Source organism: Patella vulgata, chromosome 7, assembly GCF_932274485.2.
Source record: "Patella vulgata chromosome 7, xgPatVulg1.2, whole genome shotgun sequence".
Classification (NCBI taxonomy): Eukaryota; Metazoa; Mollusca; class Gastropoda; family Patellidae; genus Patella; species Patella vulgata.
Genome location: NC_065885.2, coordinates 31,707,239 through 31,731,926, shown reverse-complemented (window position 1 = coordinate 31,731,926; position 24,688 = coordinate 31,707,239). Strand labels below are relative to the sequence as shown.

Sequence of the window (24,688 nt, the reverse complement as noted above, 5' to 3'; positions counted from 1 at the left end):
AGTAGAGACACGCTTCCACTCAAGATAACACTTAGTGAGTAATAGGTTTATACCAGGGTGGGAGTGAAAAAAGGCAACCTCAAAAAGCCGATTCTAACCTCTTTTCAAAAAGTCACATTTGTAAGGGAGCGGAACCTTCTACAACCAATACTAATGATAGGTCATTTCGGGACTAACATATGTTCAATTTTATTTCAATAATTCGCTTGCGCGTAGTGATGGGAGGAACCGGGGGACGCGGAGTAAACCCACGAGGTTGGACAGGCGACCATAATCATTGTCACGTACAACCGAGGAAATCGAAACCACGCTAGTTGACTCAATGACAGACCTTAGGATAAACACACGCGCTACCCCCCCCCCCCCCCCTCCCTTTTAATGATAGAATACCCATTCAAAATGTAGCGTATATAATATTGCTGTATTCGTTACCGCTTGGAAATATCGTGTTTCCCACTAGGAAATAGTAAATACCACACTTGTCGTGTTCGGGTGCACAAGTGGGAAAATCAAAATTGCGGTCATTATCCATTCAATGATTATTAAAATCCCTATAATCACTATTTGTGAAATTTTAATCGCTAAAAGGAATATCAGTCCAAAAACTTTTCAGTTCAGTTCAGTATTTACAAAGATATGATGAATTGAAAATCTATCATCGTTCGGCATCTAATGCAAACGATATAAACTAGCCCGTGTAACCCTTAAATATTGGTCAATCTTTTGATGGGCTTATATTAAATCCAATTAATTCAAGCTAGAAAATATCTACATATTCCGTTGATGGTCTATTTTGGTTTAGATTCTAGTTTTCTTAATTAAATGTTAAATAATCAATCTAAGAACAATTTATCGTACATTAAGCCGTCAAAAATTAGATAAAGTCTATTGTCGATTTGCGGCACGATCAATTAGCTTAGATGCCTACTGGTAATATCTAATTAATTGTTAGGGTATGTAGACATTTTAAATTCAAAGAAACGTAGGACGTTAATCCCGAAATGACCTAGTTTGTGCCGATTGGGCGTTAAACCACAGTTACTGGAACATTTTTGTTGATATAGTTCGTACGGTCCTAAAACATGAACTGCCGTAGATCTACGGTACAATAACAAGTTAGTACAAAATGGAAAGCTGGGCATTTTTCTAGTTTTCTGTTTAATGTGTTTCTTGTCATTGTTCAGAAAATCTTTCCCAATATGTAAAATTCTATAAATCACGTATTCAGATCGATATGCATATCCACAACAAACATATAACTACAAAAATAGTATAATTACCGTTCAAAACCTAGAACTTTGTAACTTTGGCTGCCATCTTGTTACGTCATATGTTGTGAACTCGATATAATTTTAGCTACCCCAGTTCTCCAGTAGAAATCACGACTTCCGAGCCAGTTTTTGGAGTTACGAACGCTATTTACCAATTCGTTAGTCGTATTTTCCATAAAACCGAGGAGTAACGAATAAAGCATTAGCTACAGATTGATTGACCAAAAATGATTTTGGGGTTTCTCTACTGGTAATGTGAAGGGTAATTAACAATTTTTAGGAAATTTTCAGTTCTATAGATTACTTACGACGTCTACTTTTTCATAAAATATCTATAAGAACAACTTTTTCCAACGTGTCTGGGGTGTATGTAGCCTAACGAAGCCAGTTTATTATTTGCTGGATTGACTTCTAATACTTGCGCTTTTGAGGGAGTGTGTCTATTCTTCACGTTCAATCAAATCTATCTCAAGTACAGCAACATGATAATCCTTCGTTTAATCTGGGGTCTTCCCTAAAACTTTGGACAGTGAAGTTATTGTTCGTCTCCAAACAGCATTGAATCCGTGTTGGTAGCCTCGTTTGTCACGCAATTAGTTTTTCTGCAATATTCTGCTATGCACTGGTTAATTGGGCATAACAAAATCGTGAGTCATGACGTAACGTTATGTAAACATAATTATTTACTCCAATTTGGAGCTGTTTAAAGCGTAATGATATTGTTACGCAGTTAGCTATTGGTTGTTAATCGGACTATTGACCAGTCATAATTTGGAACAGAAATTTGCTTCCTTTACAACAGTGTTAAGTGGGATTAGCTCTAATCAAACGAAACACTGCGAGGAGTAGGGTGCTCTATTTGTAAATATGGCCCTGTTACAACATTGTATTTCAGACAATCGAGCGAACAAACCGCCATATTGTTGTGAACGTTAACGATGGGGCTAAAACTGGTTTGTAATGTGGTTTTTGATTGGTTCGTAGAATCAAGCTACGATCAAGGGCAGATAATCTGAATAAGTGTATACCCAATGGATGAACCAAGGGTATAGTGGAGTAAAACAGAATGAGACCACTGGGGATACGGAGGATGCGGTCTAATTTACTAGTTTCTCTTGTGTGTCTGGTAAATAACGCACACGTGTCCGTTTCTAGCTCTAACATCCTTACTAAATTGTGCGATCATACTGCATTTTGAGACATTTCGACTGGTTCTAGAATGCACCGTTATTCGAATTTTAGATTGGTATCTGCTGATCTGACAAAGTTTCATTTTCAATTTCAATTATCTGACAGTTCAAAGTAACACATACGAGCTTCACAAGCCAGAATGATATGAGCTGGTTACAATTAATTACACAGAATTTAGGCTATGCAGTGACCCAGCAAATGAATTCACGATATTGTCTCGCGAAACACCGCAATTCTCCGACGCTCAGAGCAGGAAAGTCAGAGACGCTTGTTTTCGGTAACTAAATTTGAAAATGTGATAATGAAAGTACTGCGAAGTGACTACATGTAAATCCATGCCACTCTTTATTGTGAGAAAAGAGGCATGGAAATGTCTATAAATAGCTGTGTAAATAACGTCATAGATGAAAAACGTCATGAGCATTGTGACGTCATGGTATTGTCCTATCATTCACAGTACTGATAAGACGTGTATTATAAGTTTCCTTGTGCTTACATAACTATTTCAAGATTTTATCAACGAAAAACAAGATTCAAGATAACTATTTAGAATATAGGTACGTATTTTCAAAAACACAGAAATAATCTTTTATTTCAAAATAACGTCGTTCAAATATAAATATGGGAGCAGGGTCGGAATTTGCAATTGGCATAACAGGCCATTGGCCAGGCGAGACGGGTAGGCCTTTATGTAGGGCCAACTGAGACTAATTTGTCGCACAGCGTGTCAGCTTATAACCGTGTTTCAAGTGTACACTGGTGAGTTTGGCCTAGGGTTCACAAGTAGGCAAAAGTCTGATTAATTAACTTGATTTTACAACAAGCGTATCTTGTTATAGAATATCAGAGGGTTGGGGTGAAATGTTGTGGAATGCCAATTCAAAGTGCAAGACATTAGATCAGAATGTTGTTGGTTTTGTGAGAAATCGTGGCTGGCAGGTCTTTACTTAGTATATTTTATTGTATTTCAGTATGAATCCGTTACAGATAAGTAAGACGGGTGGGACGAGATCAGATGATAAGGGTGATTGCATTCCTGAATCTAGAAGTTCAAGAAGCCGTCGACCAACACCCAAAACATCCAAATCGATGGCTGGTTAGTTATCTTTTATTTATCATACACATATTCTTTCGTTGATCAAAATGCCATTCATAAGATAGTAGATTGTAGCATTAAAATAATACGAAATTAAATGGGGTTTAATTGGGATTAATTTATTAATAAGTATTTTAGATCTTCAACAATATAATAAGTAAAATTGTAAGACCAATTTTATCAGATATTCTTGAAATAAGAAAAGGCTTACCGGTCCTCTTGCTTGACGTGTCATTGGTTATGGCTGAATATAGGGTCAGTTGAAATTGGAACTTGTTTAGATATTAAAATTTAGAATTTTTAATTTTTTTCAGGATTAGAGAATTTGAAGTCTGAATCCGATTCCTACAACTCGGACAATGATATAGAACCAGGATTGAATATTAAGAACATCAAAGGTAAAATAATAAACTTTTTTTTACACCGGTTTAAATATACATGAATAAATTAAATGGTATTTAGCGTCCATCGTATACTTTTCTTAATAATGATTGATCATATGTTTTCTTATAAAGCTTATATTGTTCCTATACCTGTTTCAGTGCCGAGTCTACGCGATACACCTGAAAATGTTATTGAATACATTAAAGAAATAACTTCCATGAATAAAGCACTGATGATGAAAGTTAAATCGTTGAACGGGTAAGTTGGGGTTTTTTTTAAATTTGTATCATTTGCTAGTAAAACGTGGTTTTAGTATAATCATCCTTCCCATGCCAATAGTTGACTAATCAAGGCAAGACCGACAATATTCAAAGATTACCCAAGCCAGTTCCACCATATATTTTGGCTGAGCTGATAGTGTCTTTCTAAACTCCCGCAAGTTGTTAATTGACGGTATGATACCTTGGTTTGAAATCAAATGTGAAAATTGTAACAAATACTAAGCCCATCCCTACAAACATAACACATAACCGACTATGATTATTCTGATTATTGCCTTGGGACGATGACTGTTTCTGTTAGTATTAGGAGCTTGCTGGTAGTTCATATTAATAACATAAGTCATTTCTGGAAATCCCAAAGAATATCAAACATAATGTAAGAGAATTCTTTACATCAAACCTTTTATATATCCTGCAATCGATACTATGTACCGTAGCTTCAGAGTTAACTTCGATACAGATATATATCCATATCCTTCTTTTTTCTTCAGTTACGTACATGTACTTAATGCGAAAGAGGACTACAGCTTGAACAACGGCACTCACCTAAGAAAAACCGTCAAAGAGCTAACCGATGAATTAGAAAACTACAAGAGGTCCAGGCGTTTTAATGCTAATTCACTCAAATCTGGCCAAAAGTTCGACAAAACAGCAGCCGTCGACAGAAATGTTACCAAAGAAAACAAAAAGGTTACCAAAGAAAACTACGACATGAGGACTACTAAAACTATAAAGTCTACAGCCGCCAATACCCAGCTTACCAAAAATAGAGAACCAAAGAAAGCCAAGAATAAGAAAGCAGGTAGCATTGCGACCAGAACAGTCACGCAAAAACCGCACGAAACAAAGAAGCCAAAGGCTATGAATATTCCACAGAAACCATCTATAACCACCAACAGGAAATCAAAAGAACCGGCAGCACCAATCAATGCTAAATCCCAGAGTACCACAACGAAGAAGACACTAAAGGAATCAGTGGGGTCGCAGAATACCATCAAAATATCAAAATCGACTGAAAGTTCAAAGCAAGAAAGCGTTGATAATAAGATCTCGTTGGCGGATGCAAGTAATAACACAAAACTGACTGAACGCCCAAAGCAAGATAGCCTTGATAACAAGATCTCGTTGGCGGATATAAATAATGTCTCAGTTTCAAAAAAAAAATCATCCAGATATTCGTCGAGCTCCCCTGAAGATGTGACTGCCAGAACACGGACAACATCAAGCAACACCATACACACAGAATTTTCATCTCCACAAAGGTCGAAAGAATCTTTTTCTTTGTCTATTGAAGAAGAACTATCAATCTCAAAAAGCATATCGTCAAGAGTTTCATCAAGAGTTTCATCGAGCTCCCGTGAAGATGGGACTGTCAGAACACGAACAATATCAAGCAGCACCATAGACACAGAATTTTCATCTCTACGATCTTTAGATAGATCAAAAGAATCTCTGTCTACATCTATTGAAGAAGAACTATCAATCTATTCCTGCTCGTCCCCAGAAATGGACAAGCTAATGATACAAAAAGGTGGACAGAAGACTGATAAAGCAACAGCAGCGCATAGTACCTCCACGCCTGATGTTCCACATTCTATAAAGAAAATATCATCGGTAAACAGTAATCACACGGTAATCAAAAATATAAAGAGACAAGGATTAAAACTAACATCTTTGATTGAATACCCCAAGATTAATCAGGGAAGTTTAGCAACGCCACCAAAAATAAAATCATCATCATCAGCATTTGAAAGTCCACAGAAACGTTTCCAAATGGCTAAGAAAGTTGGCGCTGCTCCACTACCTAATTTAATGAAAGATCTACCATCATTACCTGGACGATTTATTCCTAAACCTCCAGCAAATCCACGACCAGATACCAAGAACATTAAACTACCATATTTACCATCTCAAACCAAATTTTATAAAAGACAGGATTAAATGTGGCATAGAACATTTTTAAAGAGTTATCTGTTTTTGAAAAAAATATATCTATAGCTGTTTATCAACAATTGTAAATACTGTAAATAATCAATTTTAATACTGTATGTTAGTGTTGTGATTATGTATTAGTAGCCTGTAATCAATGTTAGTATTGTGAGTATATGTTAGTCTCCTTTAATCAGTTTTTGTATTGTAATGTTAGTAGCCTGTAATCAATGTTAGTATTGTGAGCACATGTTAGTCTCTTGTAATTAATGAAATAAATGATATTTTACCAAGATTGATGCCCTGTTCTGTCCAAAGATTTAGTTGCGATTAAAGAGCTGACAGTTCTCGCTATAACAGTTTAAAGATAGATAATTAAAAATGAACATATTGAAAATTTCAGTCAAATTGCATCATTCTGAGCGAAGTTATGGCTGTTTGGAGAACAACTAGCAGAGTCTCGATTGTCATTGCTACCGTTGTTACGATAGTAACAAAGTCTCGATTATCTATTTTTAAATTAAATTATTAAACGATGATTTTTTTTTCAATCCTTTGAAAATTGTGAGCATCCAATGGTCTAGAGCGTTGACAATGGTCTAGAGAGTTGACAATGGTCTAGAGAGTTGACAATGGTCTAGAGAGTTGACAATGGCCTTCTCACCTTAATAATTAATAATATAACATCTGAGGCCAAAGAAAGAAAGACCTGCAATAGGCAGATTTAGCCTTTACATAATGTATCTTTAAAACAAAGATACACTACATGTTATGACAATAGAACAGTATTAGAACAGTATGCTTTAGTTGTATTTAATAATAAATAAAGATCACCTGGATGATCGAGATTGAAATGTTGTAAAGTGGGGATGCAGTGCCGGCAGTGGGATAATTCCTAATTTCTACACACTCATGTTGCGAACGCTCAAACGAACAGATTTCATGTTAAAAACATACGAATAGCGTACTTTGTTGTTCTGATACATGCGATATTTCTCTGTCAAATTACTAGGGCATTTTTTAAAGAATCTGAAAACATGGGTGGGTCCAGAAGGTGTCTCCTCCCGGGGACAAGAAAATTGAAAATTTCGAAATTTGCACTTTTTCCAGTAACTTTCCTTTTCATCGGAAAATGGTCAAAACACATAGAAACTGACTATTTTTATGTTATGTTGTATTTTGTACGATCAAATTGTTCTAAATCGTGTTTCAAGCATATTTTATTAGTTTATGTAGTTATCTAAATATATAAAATTATCAACTCTTTCTTTGTAACCAAATATCAACCTGGTCCCACAATCTCATAATTCAACATAGAATGATGTTTTGGAGGGATATTGAAATGGGCTCTGCCCGTTCGCCTGCCTGTCCTTCTGTTCGGATCTCACATATCTCATAAACTGTTCAAGATACTTTTTTGAGACGTTGTTCGTATGTCTACCTGTCCTTCCGTTCCCGGAACATATCTCATAAATCGGTCAAGATATCTTCTTGAAATGTTGTACACATAACAACCTATTATAGTTATGCTATTTGCTATGTCAGAATTTCTCTAATTTCATTTTTTTGTGTTTCCTGTTAAACAAATTTGACTTAAGTTTGGTATACAAAATTTATTTTGGGTCAAACCTTTTGCTAATTATAAAATTTTCTTAAAGAAATTTGATTTAGTTTCTGGCATACAATTTCATTCCGGAACATATCTCATACATAAACAATTCAATATATCTGTATGAAACTTTGTAGTACACAGTTCAACCTATTATGGTTGAACCAAATTATTCCCATATGAAAGATATCATTATCAAACTTTATACTATCTCCTGTTGAATAATTCTACGGTACATCTCAGAAGCTATTCAAGATATATTTGTGAAACTTCCTAAAATTTTGTTTCAAATTGAACTCAGTTTATGTCCACTATAAGCATGTAGCATATGCCTGATATATATTTTGTATCCAGTATTTTGAACACATGTCCAAGACTGCGGGATGTTGTTGACAGAGTCTTCTTGTTCTGATTCTAATTGGTATTCGTCTCTGAGATGTCTACCTAAAAATACTTAAATAATATGGTCATGTTCTTCATACCTGTAATTATTCAATGACGAATATTGAGCAATTAATAATATCTACTTTATTATGCTCATGTTAAAAAACAACAGTTGACTTAAACCTGGCTCATATCCTTTCAATTGTAGAGTATCTCTGCTATCTTGCAATTGTACTTTTTTGCTGAAATGAACTGTGCAGGACTTGGGGAAGACAAAAATGATTCTATAATATCCCTGATGTCCACTTTCCTCTTCACAATTATTCTCAATTGATTTTCCTTAAAACCTTACAGTTTATTTTCAACTGTCCTTGTACTTGGAATTACTAAAATAAGATTTAAACTTGGAGTAAGCACTAACACTTATAACTGTATCTACTATTAGATATTCAACATCTTCATGTGGTTCAATACCGCACACTGTGGCTTCTTTATATAACCAACTGAAAAAATAAATGAAGAAATCATAGAGAGGCTTTTAAAATTATTATTCAAAGCAAAGAAAAATAGATCCTTGCACATTTCTACAATGACTGGCTCCAACCAGCCATGGATGCTACCTTGTGTCTATTACTGATTACTGTAAATGTGTAAAATGATTACCATGGAAAATCATGAATATGATCACAGCACTAATAGACCAGTAGCCCAGGGGGGTCAAACTAGCTGAAAAGTGTACCAATTTTCTCCTATATGGTATCAATGCATGCATGTCTGGTATCATTAGAAATGTAAGTCTGCCGGGTGTCTGGCAGTGGTCATTCATGATTTCTGTGGTGGTACTGAATAACTTCACAGTTTTAGGTGGTACAGATTTCAGCTAATCTAGCCTGGCTGTGGTCTCGAAATCAGATAATTCTTGTTAGGGATACTCCGCCACTACAAATGTCTGGCAATTACATAGCTCTGTCAGGGGTACCCCACCACTAGAAATTTCTGTCAGAGTGTTTTTGTAATACCTAAAGATGTACGGTACACTGCCGTATGATTTTTATGTGGTCACTTTTGAGCTAATCTAGCCTAATTGGAGGGCATGGTATTTTGGGCGTGGAATACCGACCCCACTACCAGATACCCGGCATATTTACATTCTGATGATACCAGACATGCATGCATTGATACCATATAGGAGAAAATTGGTACACTTTTCAGCTAGGTTGACCCCCTGGGCTCATGCTCTATAAAGGATTGACAGATGCATTTCCAGAATAATATGTTAGGCCATGTAAAATTGATACCATGTTTCTTCTCCCCATTCTCAGGGTAAACCTAAGAGTGTGTGCTGTAAACACAAAACAAACTGTTATTTTAAACACAAACTATTGGAAGGCCTTTACACTGAATTATTTTATATTTTTATTTTGTGTTGAGAAGCTGTGTAAGCGATTTTCGTGTCCCAATTCCTAAACGTGTAGGCGAGAAGAAACAAGCGATCAATTTTACATGGCCTAAATAGCTCTCTGAAATTCCCTGAGTAACTAAGAAGTGATATCAGATATTTTAGAAAGACTAAGCATCAATAGATCAAAAGTTGGAACAATGCTAATGTTTACCTCAAGTGGGGACCTCCATTGGGGATTTTAAACTTCTTCTTTAGTTGACCTGTTGCCTGTATTAATCTGTGCTGTATTTCATGTCTTAATTGTAATAAACCTCTTCCACTTGTCGCTGATATAAAAATACTGCTGGTCTCTTCCATACTAATATCACTAGTAGAAAATAAAATATATGACTTAAAGATAGGAGACAAAATTCAAAAGATCTATCTTGTTACAAACTACAAGAGTATTATATTTACCAAGAACATAGATCTATTTTATTATAAACTTTATAGTATTATATTTACCAAGAACACAGATCTATTTACTATAAACTTTATAGTATTATATTTACCAAGAACACAGATCTATTTACTATAAACTTTATAGTATTATATTTACCAAGAACACAGATCTACTTTATTATAAATTATATAGTATTATATTTAACAAGAACATAGATCCATTTTATTACTAACTTCTACATATAACACAGGTTGATATTATTACAAACTTCTATAGTGTTATATTTACCTAGACCACAGGTCGATTTTATTACAAACTTCTATAATATTTGGTAATTTATCAGCAGGTAACATAGTAGATAAAGTTTGTAGAACATTCTGTTTTTGATTTTCTGTATCAGGATGACTTATGTCTCTTACATGTATAATTACATCCTGAAATTTAACATGGTAAACATTTTTTAAAAGTATTAAACTCTAAATAGTAATCTTAACTTTATTTCTTTTAGATACACAAGCATTTTATATAGACATATATTGTTATCAAGCCAGTCCATCTGCCTGCTGACTATTATTTCACAATCATATTTTTCAGATTTATTTTTAAACTACTATATTTTCAGATTTTTTTGGATTTAGATTATTTTCATTTCCTGGCATTGCTATGCTTTGTTTTTAATTGAATAAGGAAGACACCCGTCTAAAGTACACACATATGCTGGAGGCAGTTGTCCCCTGGACAGCGGTGGCAACAAGTCGTGAGACTCAAGTCTGAGTCAAGTCACGAGTCGCAGCACCTCGAGTCCACGTTGAGTCCCTAGGCACTGACTTTAGTACTGAGTCCCAAATCTTCACAAAGCTCAACTCCAGTTCAAGTCACTAGTTCATCAAATGAGTCAGCAATTATGGCGAATAGAATTATGTTCCCTTTCCGTGAGTCTTTAGCTCTTTCAAGCCACGAGTTGTCGGGACTGCCAAGTCCCACTCCAGTCTCAGGGAGCAATAAATATTTCAAGTCGAGTCGCAAGTCAGGTCTTTGATATGACTAAACTTACTAAAGTCAGATCCGCGGTAGTTATCCTGCTTTCCTATTAGTAGTACATATCTTCAGTGAATAGATATTTTATAGAAAATAGGGACAATGAGATATTCTACAAATATATGAGAGTAACTAGGACTGGTGAAAAAATTGTCATTTCGCAATACAAAATCTGGTGTATCAAATTTATTTTGATTGCAATAAGACTTTGTGTAAATTATGATGAGTTCAGACATTTATTGAAATTTGCTCTTTTACACTCACCATCAGACATTCTTATTCCAAAATTTTATCAGCAAAATTCTACAATTATATGCCAAATTGTTTCTTTGAAAAATAGGAATTTTCTCCTGAAAACATATTTTAATTGCAATACATATCTCAATACACTTAGCTGAATGGTAATATTGTTGCAATATATTTTGGGCCACAATACACTGCCCTATTATGAATACTTACAGCAATAACAGCATATGAATACTTACAGCAATAACAGCATCCTCCAGTGTAGCTGAGAATGCATCTATTAGATTGATAGGAATATCAGAAATAAAACCAACCGTATCCATGAACAAAGCTGTCATATTATTGGGTAATTTACCAGCATGAGCTGTAACATCTAATGTTGCAAATAAATAATCTTTTGGTTCAAGCTTGCTATCCCCTGTTAATGCCTTTATAAGAGTTGTCTTTCCTAAAAAGATATGTACACAATAAGGAAAAGAAACTGGGTTTAACATCCTACTTTTCTGCTCCATCTGGGCTAGTGAAGACATGCATACACCATGAAGTGGGTTATGAGGGGAATTCTGCCCGGACAGCAACACTGCAGCCTACTCTTATTTTGAATTTCAATTGGCAAGGGTTCTTCTACTTGCACACCAATTTTTACATGGAAAACACCCCAGAAAATCCTCAGTAATTTTCTTGACCAACACCAGGATGGAACCCAGGACCTCCATGCCAACAAGGCAGCACATCACTCACCGAACAGCTTATGAAAAGCATGTTCAGTATTTGAGAGACTAACATAAGGTAATTCATGGTTATGTCAGTGTAGTGTAAGGTAAATCATTGTAACATGTTAGTAATATTTACCTGCATTTGTATAGCCAACAACAGCAATGGATGGTATTTTTCGCTTTAAACGTTCTTTTCTCAACAAACTTCGTTGATTCTCTAACTTTGACAATGCTTTGCGTAATTTCATTTCTCTTTCCTACAATAAATAAACTATTATATTTTTTACAGTTAGGTATGTAGCGCTTCCAGATTTAAAGATTATGTTAAATGCTTTTATCATTATTTCTAACAGTGTCTGATATACATGAATACTGAATAGAATGAAATCAACAATAAGAAGATGCTATCACTTATATTCAAGATGATAGGTATTCAAAACAAACCATAACAATGACTTTGGATTTTACCATATACCTAGAAACTGACCTACAGGTATTAATGACACCCAAGTAGCTTTTACTGTTAAAACCAGCAGTTGCCAGGCAAGATACGCCCACATTTTGCAAGAGATGGATAGAGAACAAGCTAAAACCACCAAAGCATTTTTTCGTACAATCAGGGGTCATAATCCAAAGAGTTATGGTCTGAAATGCACAAATATAGAAAGGGACAAAGATCTTTGAGATAAAAAGATATATTTTAAGTTTCATCAAAATCGGATAAAAATTGTGACCTCTAGAGGGTCCACAACCTTCGTCTTACATACTTTTACTCAATTTTGTCATGCAGTTTCGTTTCGATTTTCCCAAAATTCAAATTCAACCTTCGTTATGTTGGAATGGTGATATATTTAAACAGTTTTTAAAATCGGATAAAAATAGTGACCTCTTAGAGAATGTATACGCTAAAAAAACATGATTTTTCGTGCAATCAGGGGCCATAATTCAGAAAGTTTAAAGTCTGATATACACGAATCTCGAAAGAAACCAAGATCTTTGGGTTATACACATACATTTCAAGTTTCATCAAAATCGAATCAAAATTGTGGCCTTTAGAGGGTCCACAACCATGACATACCATATTTTTGCACTATTTGCGTACGAGGGATGGTCATTTTGTCTGGCAGTTTTGGTCCGATTTTCACGAAATTCGAACAACCATCATTAGGGTGTAATGGTGATATATTCAAACAATTTTATTGGATAACCAGCGGCTGCCAGGCAGGATATGCCCAAATTTTTCAAGAGATGGATAGAGAACTATAAACAAATCTTTACTCAATGAAGTTTAATATCAAACTGACTGCCTTGTACATAGATACAATGTTACAAACAATAAGACTAAACAATGTTCACCCAAACTAAGTTCAAACAATTCAGTTCACTGATTACTAGTTAATGTATATCATGTACCCCCCCGGATTTTGTATGATTTTGAACATCAAAAATCATATTTAAAAAACATAAAGTATTGTTCACTTCACAACATGTCCTTATTTCTTGCATTTTCTAATTTAAGTTCACCATTTGTATATGTCACTAAATTGTCCATATTAAATGCCACACGTAATCTGTTGAATGTGATTATTTCGCCAATATCTGGATTATCCCTACATTCTTTGGTTAAAATATCAGCCACCATATCTTTATCACCATCTAACCAACTAAATGATTCAACAGATCCATCAATGAGCTTCTCTTTCAAACCTCTAATACTGTTTCTTAATAACTTCCTCTCTACTTGTCTGCTACTAGCTATCGACTCTAGTGTTGGCTTGGAATCTGTATAAATCTTCACAGAAATATCACCATTTATATGACCAAACAACAACTGTTCTAATTGCTCTGCTAAATATTTGGAATCATCAACCAATTTTACCATACTTCTAGTCTCAGCATCTTTAGCAGAATGACACACCTGTGGAATGGTTTTACTCTTCCAATATAATGGTAATACAGCATGGTTCTTTTTATTACCTAATAAGATAATACTGCCACTGATTGACTTATCATCACTTTTATAAGATGCATCACCAATACCAAATACTTTCAAATCTTCTTTTCTACCAATTCTTGTAAACTTCACTGTACTTTCTTTACTCTTTATTCTCTTAACCACATGATTTATTTTCTTCAAATCTCCAATGGTTGCGGAATTATTTTTCTTAGCCATTAATAATGCCGTAATTGCTAAATCAGGCCTTGTGTTTTCAGCAAGCCAATTTATTTTCCCTGTATATTTTCGGTAAATTTTAGTTTCTGTCTTTGTTAATGGTTCATCTTTCTTTGCTTTCCTCACCTCAGTAATTTCTTCAAGACTATCAGCATAAGCGTGCATAGATAAAGTTATTCCATATTGATCTTTCTTTACATCAATTCCGGTAAATCTAAATACATTATCTTCAATTTTGGATATAGTTAAATTTTGTTTTATCTTCTGGGTAGTTTCAGTTATAAAATCTGTCGTTCCAGCTATTGAAAAATCATCTACATGTGTTAAAATCATTCCAATCAACTTTCCACCTTCATGCTTGTAATAAAATGCTTCATCTCCACTGACTGTTTTCATTCCACTTTCCTCTAAAATTTGCTTTACTCTCAACCAAAATTTTCTACTCGCATCATCTAATCCATACAAAGGCTTCTTTAACCCATAAGTGCAAGGCTACGGCCTACGCCGTAGAGTAAACAAAGGCTGAAATTGCATGGCTACGGAATTTCCCGTATCGTTTTTAACAGTTTTAATTTACTGCGCTAAAGGTGGTTCCACGGGAAATTCCCTTGTGACGTCATTGTCTAAATCCAGCATGGCCGTCCTGGCAATGTTTTGAGTAAAATTTCTGTAACTTTTCGCAAATTTTCGCCGATTTAAGACATGATTTGTACAGGATTCCATTCATAGTTGCCAAGAAATACTGTGTGAGTTGGATTACGCTACACAGCGTGTATTTTTGTGGGTTTTTTTTTTTTAATGCAAAATAGCTTCTTTTTGTCCAGTTTTTTGCTTCACATAGAAATCGTAGATATTTGTGCTGCAGTTCAGTGTGTTTGATCATAATCTATGGTTTGATGAGTGTACAAAATGTATAACAGCAGCAGTAGTGACTCGGATGATGATGTCACCTGTCTAACCTCGTGGGTTTTCTTCAGGTCCTCCAGTTTCCTCCCACTGCTGTTGTAAAGTTATTTTATATTTTCAAAAAAAAAATGTCTGTATTGTGTAACGAAGAGATGCCTCTGAAAGCAGCATACTTCATTTCTAACATTCTACATCAATAAATATTTTTTATTGCACTCTGAAGTGGGGACTTTTTTTTTTTTTCCTGATTTCAAGTTGTAAATTCTACCCCCACCTACATTCATGTAAAAATTATTTCCCTTATTTTCTTTACAGATTCAGAAAGCCCTTTTTATACTCTTTCTAAATATATATACTTTGTAGGGTTTGTCATTGTCAGAAAATACTTTTTTCCTCATTTTTTTATTTGGCACCAATTTCCGTTGCAATGCCAGGAATTAGGCTTATGCACGAAAGGGGTTTGGGAACAAAAAATGATTATGCACTTATGGGTTAACTTCCACAAGGACCCAGGTTTTGCAATATCTTTTGGTGGATCAACAAATACCTCCCTGTTGAGTACTTTAGACTGTAAAAATGCTGCTCTGATATCTATCGATCTTAAATGAAATTCTTCGTTAGCTGCTAAAGCCATGAATGTTTTAAAGCTTTCTCTGAGAGCTGTGGGTGAATCACTTTGGGGCTTTTCTTCTTCCTGAAATCCTCTAGCTACCAATCTTGCTTTATAATCACATTTCTGACCATCATGTTTTTCCTTCTTTGTAATTATCCATCGACTAGTTATTCTCTGCTGTCCAATATCTTCTACTTCTTCAAATGTCTCATAATCTGTTAGGTTCTTGATCTCCTTCACTTTAGCTTCTATAACTTCTGGGCTCTTGTGAAATTTAACCGGTACTTCTACTACATAATTAGTTATTTCTTCACTGAAACATTCTGCCTTTTCAACTGTCATCAAATAAATACCATTACTATCTGTCTCTAATTCTCTTGTTGTATCTCGTGAAAGTTCTTTTCTTCTGCTTCTTGTCATAATCTGATGTTCATTCTTGTTCACTGATGCCTCACTAGGTGTTGATTCTATTCTGACCTTAGACTTATTACTTCCTGCTTCAAGTTTACTGCTATCTTCATCTACTACTCTATACGGTTGAACCTTACAATCTGCAATCTTCTTCAGATCTCCATTTGCCCATAACCATACATCTCTTCCACGATGACAAAACACTTTAACAGGTCCATTCCAACTGACTCTATTCTGTTCTTGGTAAAAGACCAAATCACCTTCAATATATTTTGCATTATTAAAACTTCTATTTTGAGCCACTGCTGCCTTCATTAATTTGGTTCGATATTCACTCGTTCTGAAGTCTTCTGTAACTTTTTGGTGTCTTTCCATAATTTTCTGAACAGCTTCTTGATCAAAGAGAGATTCGGTTGCTAAGTCTCCAGAAGTAATTCCAGGAATCGTGACTGATTTTCCTGTTACCAATCTTAAAGGGTCATATCCTAAGACATTGACATTAGTGTTATGTGTCCATGCTGCCATATTTACTGCTTGGGTTAAAGTTATGGTCTTATCACTTTCCATCATCTTCTTCACTACTACATCAGCACTGTAATGGTTTCTTTCATTAATTCCATTACTCCAAGGTGAATATGTTGGTCCAAAATTGATGGTAAATCCACACTTTGTTGACAGCTCCAAAAACAAACTATTCTGGAATTGTGTTCCATTATCAGCCCAGAAACCTTTACTTGGAAAACCGAACCGCCAATTCCAGGTATTATTCACTGCTTCTATAACTGATTGTGCACTTTTATTCTTCATTACCATGCCTTGAATAAATCTTGTAAAAGAACAAACAGCCCATAAAACAAACTTATCTCCAAATTGCTTCAGATCTAGTGTTACAATTTGATTAAAATCAGTCACTTTCGGGAGAGTTACTCTTGGTTTACCCAGCGACTTCTTATACTTTTGACATATTCCACAGTTTTCAATTACTCTCTTTATTGCTGATCGAAGATCTTTATCTAATAAATTAGCGTTTCTATATGCAAATAACATATTCTCTTCTCCCTTGTGATTTGTTACTTCATGTATCCGTTTAACACTTTTATAATTCTTCACATCTGTGCTACCATTAATGAAGTATACAGTGTCTTCTGTTGTCCAATCACTACATGATTCTAATGGTATTACCAAATGACCTCCTTTTGTTTCTTCAAGTTGAATGGCATATGTCTCTCCCAAATCGATTGTCAGAATATTTGACGTGAAATCTTGTGTAGCTTTCCATTCCTTCAGAGTTTTCTTTCCACAAAGTAAAGGCACATTAGCATTTACAAGATAAATTGACAAATATTTATGAATATACTGTTCTGGTGACTTTTTCTGTTTTATCTTCAATGGTATGTCATATACTTCAGTGCTGGTATACTTTTCACTTGGACCAAATCTAAAGTTTTGGTTACGTCTTCTTACATTCAATTCTTCTTTACCAATATTATTCTTCTTTAAATAATTGTTAAACCATCTTTCATCTGCAAGACTCTCTGGTGCTCCACTATCTACAATCATAACATCAACATCATCATCAGGTTTAGTAAAATGGATCTTCACACTTTCATCTAATATTATATCCTCACTATCAATAAAGTCACAAATTTGAACGTTAGTTGTTTTCAAACTCTTCACTTCTTCTTCTAATTTCTTTATTCTCTCTTCTAGATTCATTCTCTCTTTACTCTGATATCTCTCTCTACTTATTGATCGATCATTTCTTTCCATTGAAAATCTTCTATTTGCTCCAAATCTTCTTCCTCTTGATACCGACTCTCTTCTTCGATATGTTCCTCCAGAATTTGATCTCCACCATCTGGGATTAGATGCTGACCGTTCAAATCTCCTAAAATCTGGTGTTCTCTTCCAATGTTCATATCTACTTCTATCTGAATTATTACTGGTCCAATAAGCCTTTTTCTCAGATATATCATCTCGTTGTCCTTCTATCTTCATCTCTCTGTATTTCGCTTTCTTCTAAATGTTCAATCTCACGCTCTATTTCACGTTTTTCACTTTCATTTAATTGACCAGCCTGGAAACATCTTTCAATAAACAAATGTCCCATGCAATAATTAAGTTTCTCTCTGATATTAAAGTTCTCCATTTCCGAAATCATACTTTCAAATTTCATCCAACTCCTTTCACCGCTTTCATCTTTATCAATCTTCAACTCAGTAATTTTACCAATCAAATATTTTGCCTTTTCTTTTCTCGTCTTAGCAAACTTTTCTTCTAATTCTTTCAGAATATTGGTAACTGTTCTTCCGCCACTAGTTTGTAGTTTCTCTATTACTGTTGTAGATACATATTCAACCAGTCCTTCTCTTTCTTTGTTCTTCTTTAAACTTTCTATCAGATCCCAATATTTGTTCAATTCGCTATCTCTGTTATTCTGACCCCATATTTTCACTTGCTCTTTGTATTGTTCAAACGTTTCCTTGGTCCATGTGGGAGGGAGTCTGGCTTTGGTAATCTGAGTGGTGCCTGATGAAATATTCTGTTGATTGTTTTCTACCAGTAATTCAACTATCTTCTGTTGACTAGTTATAAAATTTTCCATTATTTTACTTAAATTTGTGCTACTATCTCCATATTTCTCATCATTAACCTTACTTGCTTGGCCTGCTTTGAGTTGTTCTAATGCCAATTCAGCCCTTGCAGCTCTAAATGCCACCTCTTGTTCGTACATGTCTATAATCTTCTCTTTCTCAGCTTTCTTTTGTTTAGGTTTAATAGGGCATGTGTTATCGTCATTCAAAATATGACCTAATATCGGTCCACCACAAGTTTCACATACAAAATGTTCAAACTTTCCACTGTAGTCAATACTACCATATTGGTCTAAATTTTGAAGTTCATAAACCATATTTTCCACAGGCTTGTAATATTCAAAAATATCTCTAGTATTGGACATTATTAATTTTCTTTGAAGGCATTCAAGGGGGTTGGGGGTAGGTTGTGAATATATTTAAACACTCTTTCTTCGGTCCAACTGCTCCATTTTGTTTCATTACACAACTTCTTCAGACTTGTTCCAACTATTGTGGCTGTCAGAAAATACCATTTCCATATCAAAACTTCTGGCACTATGAATATTCCTGTTCCACTAAAAGGGTTGAATTCTATAGTCTCTCTTTATGTATAACAATTTCTGAACCTTTAAACTTCATATTATCATTTCACAATAAGTCCTGATCTGCACTCACACAGTCATATCCACAGCCCCACCCCATCCCTTGAAATGGGGGAAAAGTTTTAGAACATATTCAATCTAACTTAAATCCACATATAAAATACAACTTTCACAAGATAACTGAGTCTTGAACAACCACGCTCTGCTACCATATAAACAAATCTTTACTCAATGAAGTTTAATATCAAACTGACTGCCTTGTACATAGATACAATGTTACAAACAATAAGACTAAACAATGTTCACCCAAACTAAGTTCAAACAATTCAGTTCACTGATTACTAGTTAATGTATATCAAGATTAAGCTAAACAAAAAGCGATTTTTCATAACATCAAGGGCCATAATTCAGGAAGGTACAATCAGATATCAAAAGGAACCAAGATCTTTCGGTTATAAACATGTATTTCAAGTTTCATCAAAATCGGATCAAAATTGTGACCTCTAGAGGGCCCACAACCTTGATATACCATACTTTTATTTTGACAGGCAGCTTTGGTCTGATTTTCACAAAATTCAAATTCAACCGACCTTACGGTGTAACGGAGATATATTCAAATGTTTTTTTAAATCGGATAATAATTGTAACCTCTAGAGGACCACAAGCTAAAAATATGATTTTTCGTACAATCAGGGGCCATAATTCAGGATGTAACAATCCGATATGCGCAAATATCGAAAGGAAACAAGATATTTGGGTTATAAATATGCATATCAAGTTTCATCAAAATCAGATAAAAATTATGACCTCTAAAGTGTCCATAAGCTAAAAACGTGATTTTTCAAAAAATCAGGGGCCATAATCCATGAAGTTATGGTCCGATACATGTCAATATCAAAAGGAGATAGATCTATATTTCAAGTTTTGTCAAAATTGGATAAAAATTGTGACCTGTAGAGTGTCCACAAACAAATTGTGGACGGATGGTCGTCCAAATACACCCACATGAAAATGTGGGCGTATTAAAACTATTCATAATACCTGTAATATTAATCTACGTGAATGTAGATATGTTTGTCCAGCACCACCTGCTAACTGTGCACCTCCAACTTGTTGATCGTGCTGGCCATCTTGGAACTGATTCAAACGATTTCTGTTGATAAAACACAAAATACAAACCTTGTTTAATTAAAGTAGAACATCAGGCTTTAACATTGGCATGCTTAATGTGACATTTACATCACTTCTGAATTAGCAGCTTATTCAACTATAAAACTAACTGGCATCTGTAAGTCATTTAAGTAAACTTTTACAATCTATGTAAACTGTTTACGGCTGTGTAAATCTATATATTGTTTGCAATTCTGTAAAGTTTTTGTAAATGAATTCGTTTTTTTGAGTAAATAATCTACCTAAGAAAGGGTATTTCTGCTAAAGCAATCTGAAGTTTGGATTCTTTGGTTCTGGCATGATCTTTAAAAATTTGTAAAACTATGGTATACCTAGAAATGAAATAAAAATTACATATAAAAGCAGGTAAGAAATTTTTTTTTAACATTATCAAGAAAGTAACAGTTTTAACAGGTTAAATAATAGTAGTTATAAAATAAATATTATTATGTACAAATGCAGTTCATATTACGTCACAACTCCTTTGTTCATCAACACCCCGGGAAAAGTTCCTCAAGGTAGCCCCCCTTAAGGAAGACAGATTTTTCTGTTAAATATATTTTTTGTTCTTATATTGACTGTTTTGTTACTAACCTATCAAAGACCGGAACACCCCAGGCTTTTTGTAACATCTCTAACTGTTGTCTTGATAACATATCTATACTTAATAATACAGCACTAACATTTCTACTAGAACATATCATTGACGTTAATACTTTAAAAGTACCTGAACCAAATATATAGGCTGTTCCTGGTCTTTTTGCAGAAACTATTTTCTGGAAAAAAAATGCAAGGCGAGTTGGAAGTTGTTTACTGACAAAAAAATTATTTCAGAAATTAGAAACTACATACTAATTATACAAATGGTTAGCAATTTTATATGCCTAAAACTTCTAAATTTTTCGTTGTTGTGCAATTGCCAATTATTCTATATTATCTACCGATATTACGACCGACTCTTATTTTGAATTCCAACTGGCATAGCTTCTTTTATGTATATGTCATTGTCAACGTGTACATGAAACCTCAGTTTTTGGTCCCATGTAAATAACTAGACACTGTTAATTGCCAGGCCCTAAGTCCTACATCACTGATATGGGAAAACCACACCGTAAAATCCCAAGGAACTTTTTCAGCCAACAAGATGCAATCCAACATGTATGCTGTTATTTTATACCTTTGATTACTGCAATAAAAATTTAATAGTATTATGGTTACCGTTTTGTGACAACAATAAAACCAGTCTTACCTTTCCAACAACTCGCCACATTGGCAGTGTTTCAACCAAGGTACAAGTTTCTTTTAGTCTTAATTCTGCAGTAGACCACTTACTCCTTCTTGCTCCTGATTTAATATCTGAAAACAAAAGACAATTAAGAATTTTTGTTTGTAGCAGTGAAGTCTTTTTCTCTCAGTTTAACTCTAGAACCGTGAAATTCAAACTTCTATTTGCCTTCCAAATCGGACATTAACTTTAGCCTCTAGAGTGTCCCAGGCAATTGTGGACGCCGGACGGAAAGGGGGACAACAATATACGACCACATTTCAATGTAGGCGTATAAAAACATAAAAGCTTTAAAATTAAATGAAATTACCTGGTTGAATAACGAGAAGTTGATGACCAGCATCTGGAATCTGACAAATTTCCCTGATATAATTCTTGTATTTAGAATCATTTAATAGCTCACCTCCTTCATCTGAAAAATTGTATTAATTTGAAGACAAAGTAGATTATATACTGAATTACAAAAAAAATCTGTTTGCTTTTTACAAATCAATAAACTGATCTACGCAATGGAATTTGCAAAATCTACAAATCTGTCAATACTAAGACCTGAATGAACACTATATTAAATGCAAAGAGCTCTAGCCTCTAACATTAAAGAAAATTCAGTTATACTTTCAAGATTTTCATGGTACAAACTAATAAGAATTGCAGGCCAATCCTGGTATCCATCCATTTATTCACTGGATTTAATAGTTCTGATGAGGCTTATGCCATGTGGCTTTATGTGTGTAAAAGACTTGTGCATAAGGTATATTATTACTTACTTCCAGGTTCAATGTATATCTCACTGGAATGGTAGTATCTATTTGATAGCCATCTTAGTTTAGAAAAAGAAAGAAAGCCAAGTCCTCTAACTTTTCTGGACAAAACTCTAGACCACATATTTTTTTTTATCGCAGCTTCTTCATATCACAAAGTCTAAAACGAAATGAAATGAAATGGGGTTTAACGTCCTACTGTTCTGCTCCGACTGGGCTAATGAAGACAGGGAAACTTTCCCTGGACAGCAATGCTATAGCCTACTCTAATATCGAATTCCAACTGCCAAGGGATCTTTTACGTGCATGTCAATGTGTACACAGGACCTCTGTTTTCCATCCCATCCAAAGGACTATACATTGCATTGTTCCTTTGCCAGGACCTCTGTCCTGCACCACTGACAAGGCCGAAACGTGCTGGAAAATCCCGATGAACTCTCTCAGCCAATGCAGGGATCTTACTCACTTAGCCACCGTGGCTCCTCAAAGTCTAAAACATGAAACAGATTTAAATCAGCAGCAGAATCTGTGAAATGCCTTCCAAATTCCAAATCAAAGGCACCATCTACAATCCCATCCTAACAATGAATGTCAACAAAATACTTAAATAAAATGCATAAAATATCACTGAGTGTCCCGGTAGAACATTGATTGTATTGCCTATATAGTTATTTGCTGATCGTTATCTTGCCGGAAAGCAGTTTTATTCAAATTGACATTAAGTTCTTTCTATACAGAAAATCAAGTTCTCACTAGTTACATAAAGTGCGTATGGCTCTATTCTTTGGAACCTTAAAATAGACGAAAATGGACATGGTGATATTAATGTATATTCTATTTTAAAAAAAATTATATTCTATTTTAAAAAAAATTATATTCTATTTTTAAAAAATATATATTCTATTTTTAAAAAAATTATATTCTATTTTTAAAAAACTATATTCTATTTTTAAAAAATTTATATTCAATTTTTTAATCAACTATGTTCAGTGAATTATTTAAACAGTCCAAATTGAATAACAATCATTTACGCCTACAGGGGGTTGAATGGCTGAATGGTTAGCATGTGCGCTGTATCATACGGTTTGTCATTGAGCCAACTGGCGGGGTTTCGATTCTCCGGTTGTACGTTACAAGGAGTAGGATCGCCTGTCCAGCCTTGTGGGTTTTCTCCGGGTCCTCTGGTTTCCTCCCACTGCTTAAGACCCATACCCATACGCGCAAGCGATTTATTGAAATAATTATTGAACCATTCAACCCCGGCATGGGTTGGGGTTTAAGGTCCACTCGACACAAACTAGGTCATTTTGGGACTAACATATGGTTTAATTTTATTTCAATCCTGAGTTTTATGTCCCATCCGAACGGCACTATTCCTTGCCAGACCATCTGTTCTGCACCACCGAAAAGGGGGAAACTATGCTGGAAAATATCGGCCAATACCTGTCCACCATATCAAACTCCTACCGGGAGTGGGTGGGACTGCCTGGTATGACGGTGGATTTGAGTCAAAAGTCTGTGCTATGTTATTAGTGCTTTTACATCTCCAATGTTGCAATGCCAAATGTTGAATGTTACATGTAAATTGGACCAAGCCAAATGTAAAAAATCTTGTAATACTGACAATTACAAAGTTTTTTGTTCTGTGCATAAAGAATTAGCTCTATTACATCGTTTAAAATGACATCTCATACCTTTTGTCATTTAACATATTATTGCCATTTTTACGATTGATGATCACATGTAAATGCACACCCGTAATGAACTCGGACAATAATACTAATTCGCCCACCTTGACAATGAAATGTATCGCCCCCCCCCCCCCCGACAATGAAATGTAAATCACCCACCCCGACCGACAATGAAATGTAATACACCAACTCTGACAATGGTAGGTACGCAACGCACTCACACTGACAATGGTATGTAACCATTTTTCAAAGAATTGATTGAATTGCAGAATTCAGTAGGCCCGTCTTCATTAGCCAACTCGGAGCAGAACAGTAGGACGTTAAACCCAATTTCATTTCATTTTCCTACTTTTTTTCGTCAACCGGACTATTGAAGATAGGCATACGCTATGGAAAGGGCTCTGTTTTGTCTTTAGAGGTTTACCTTACTTTTGCTTTTAAAACCAACAAACAAGGGCGCTGACATATTGGTTTCTTACAAATTATAGCTCTTCCATTTATTTACCGTAAC

The 24,688-nt window shown here is 34.8% G+C and overlaps 1 protein-coding gene across 1 annotated transcript; it reads right to left on the bottom strand.

The window, feature by feature from the left end:
* Positions 1-7,354: 7,354 nt before the first annotated feature.
* Positions 7,355-24,190, bottom strand: LOC126828010 (putative GTP-binding protein 6). The gene is made up of 9 exons (XM_050557593.1): positions 24,181-24,190; positions 21,168-21,216; positions 20,683-20,772; positions 20,312-20,423; positions 12,126-12,246; positions 11,513-11,721; positions 10,278-10,423; positions 9,759-9,914; positions 7,355-8,648 (listed from the first exon to the last, which is right to left on the bottom strand). The coding sequence occupies exons 1-9, from the start codon at positions 24,188-24,190 to the stop codon at positions 8,507-8,509; spliced, it is 1,035 nt and encodes a 344-aa protein (XP_050413550.1). The 3' UTR covers positions 7,355-8,506.
* Between the last annotated feature and the right edge of the window lie 498 nt (positions 24,191-24,688).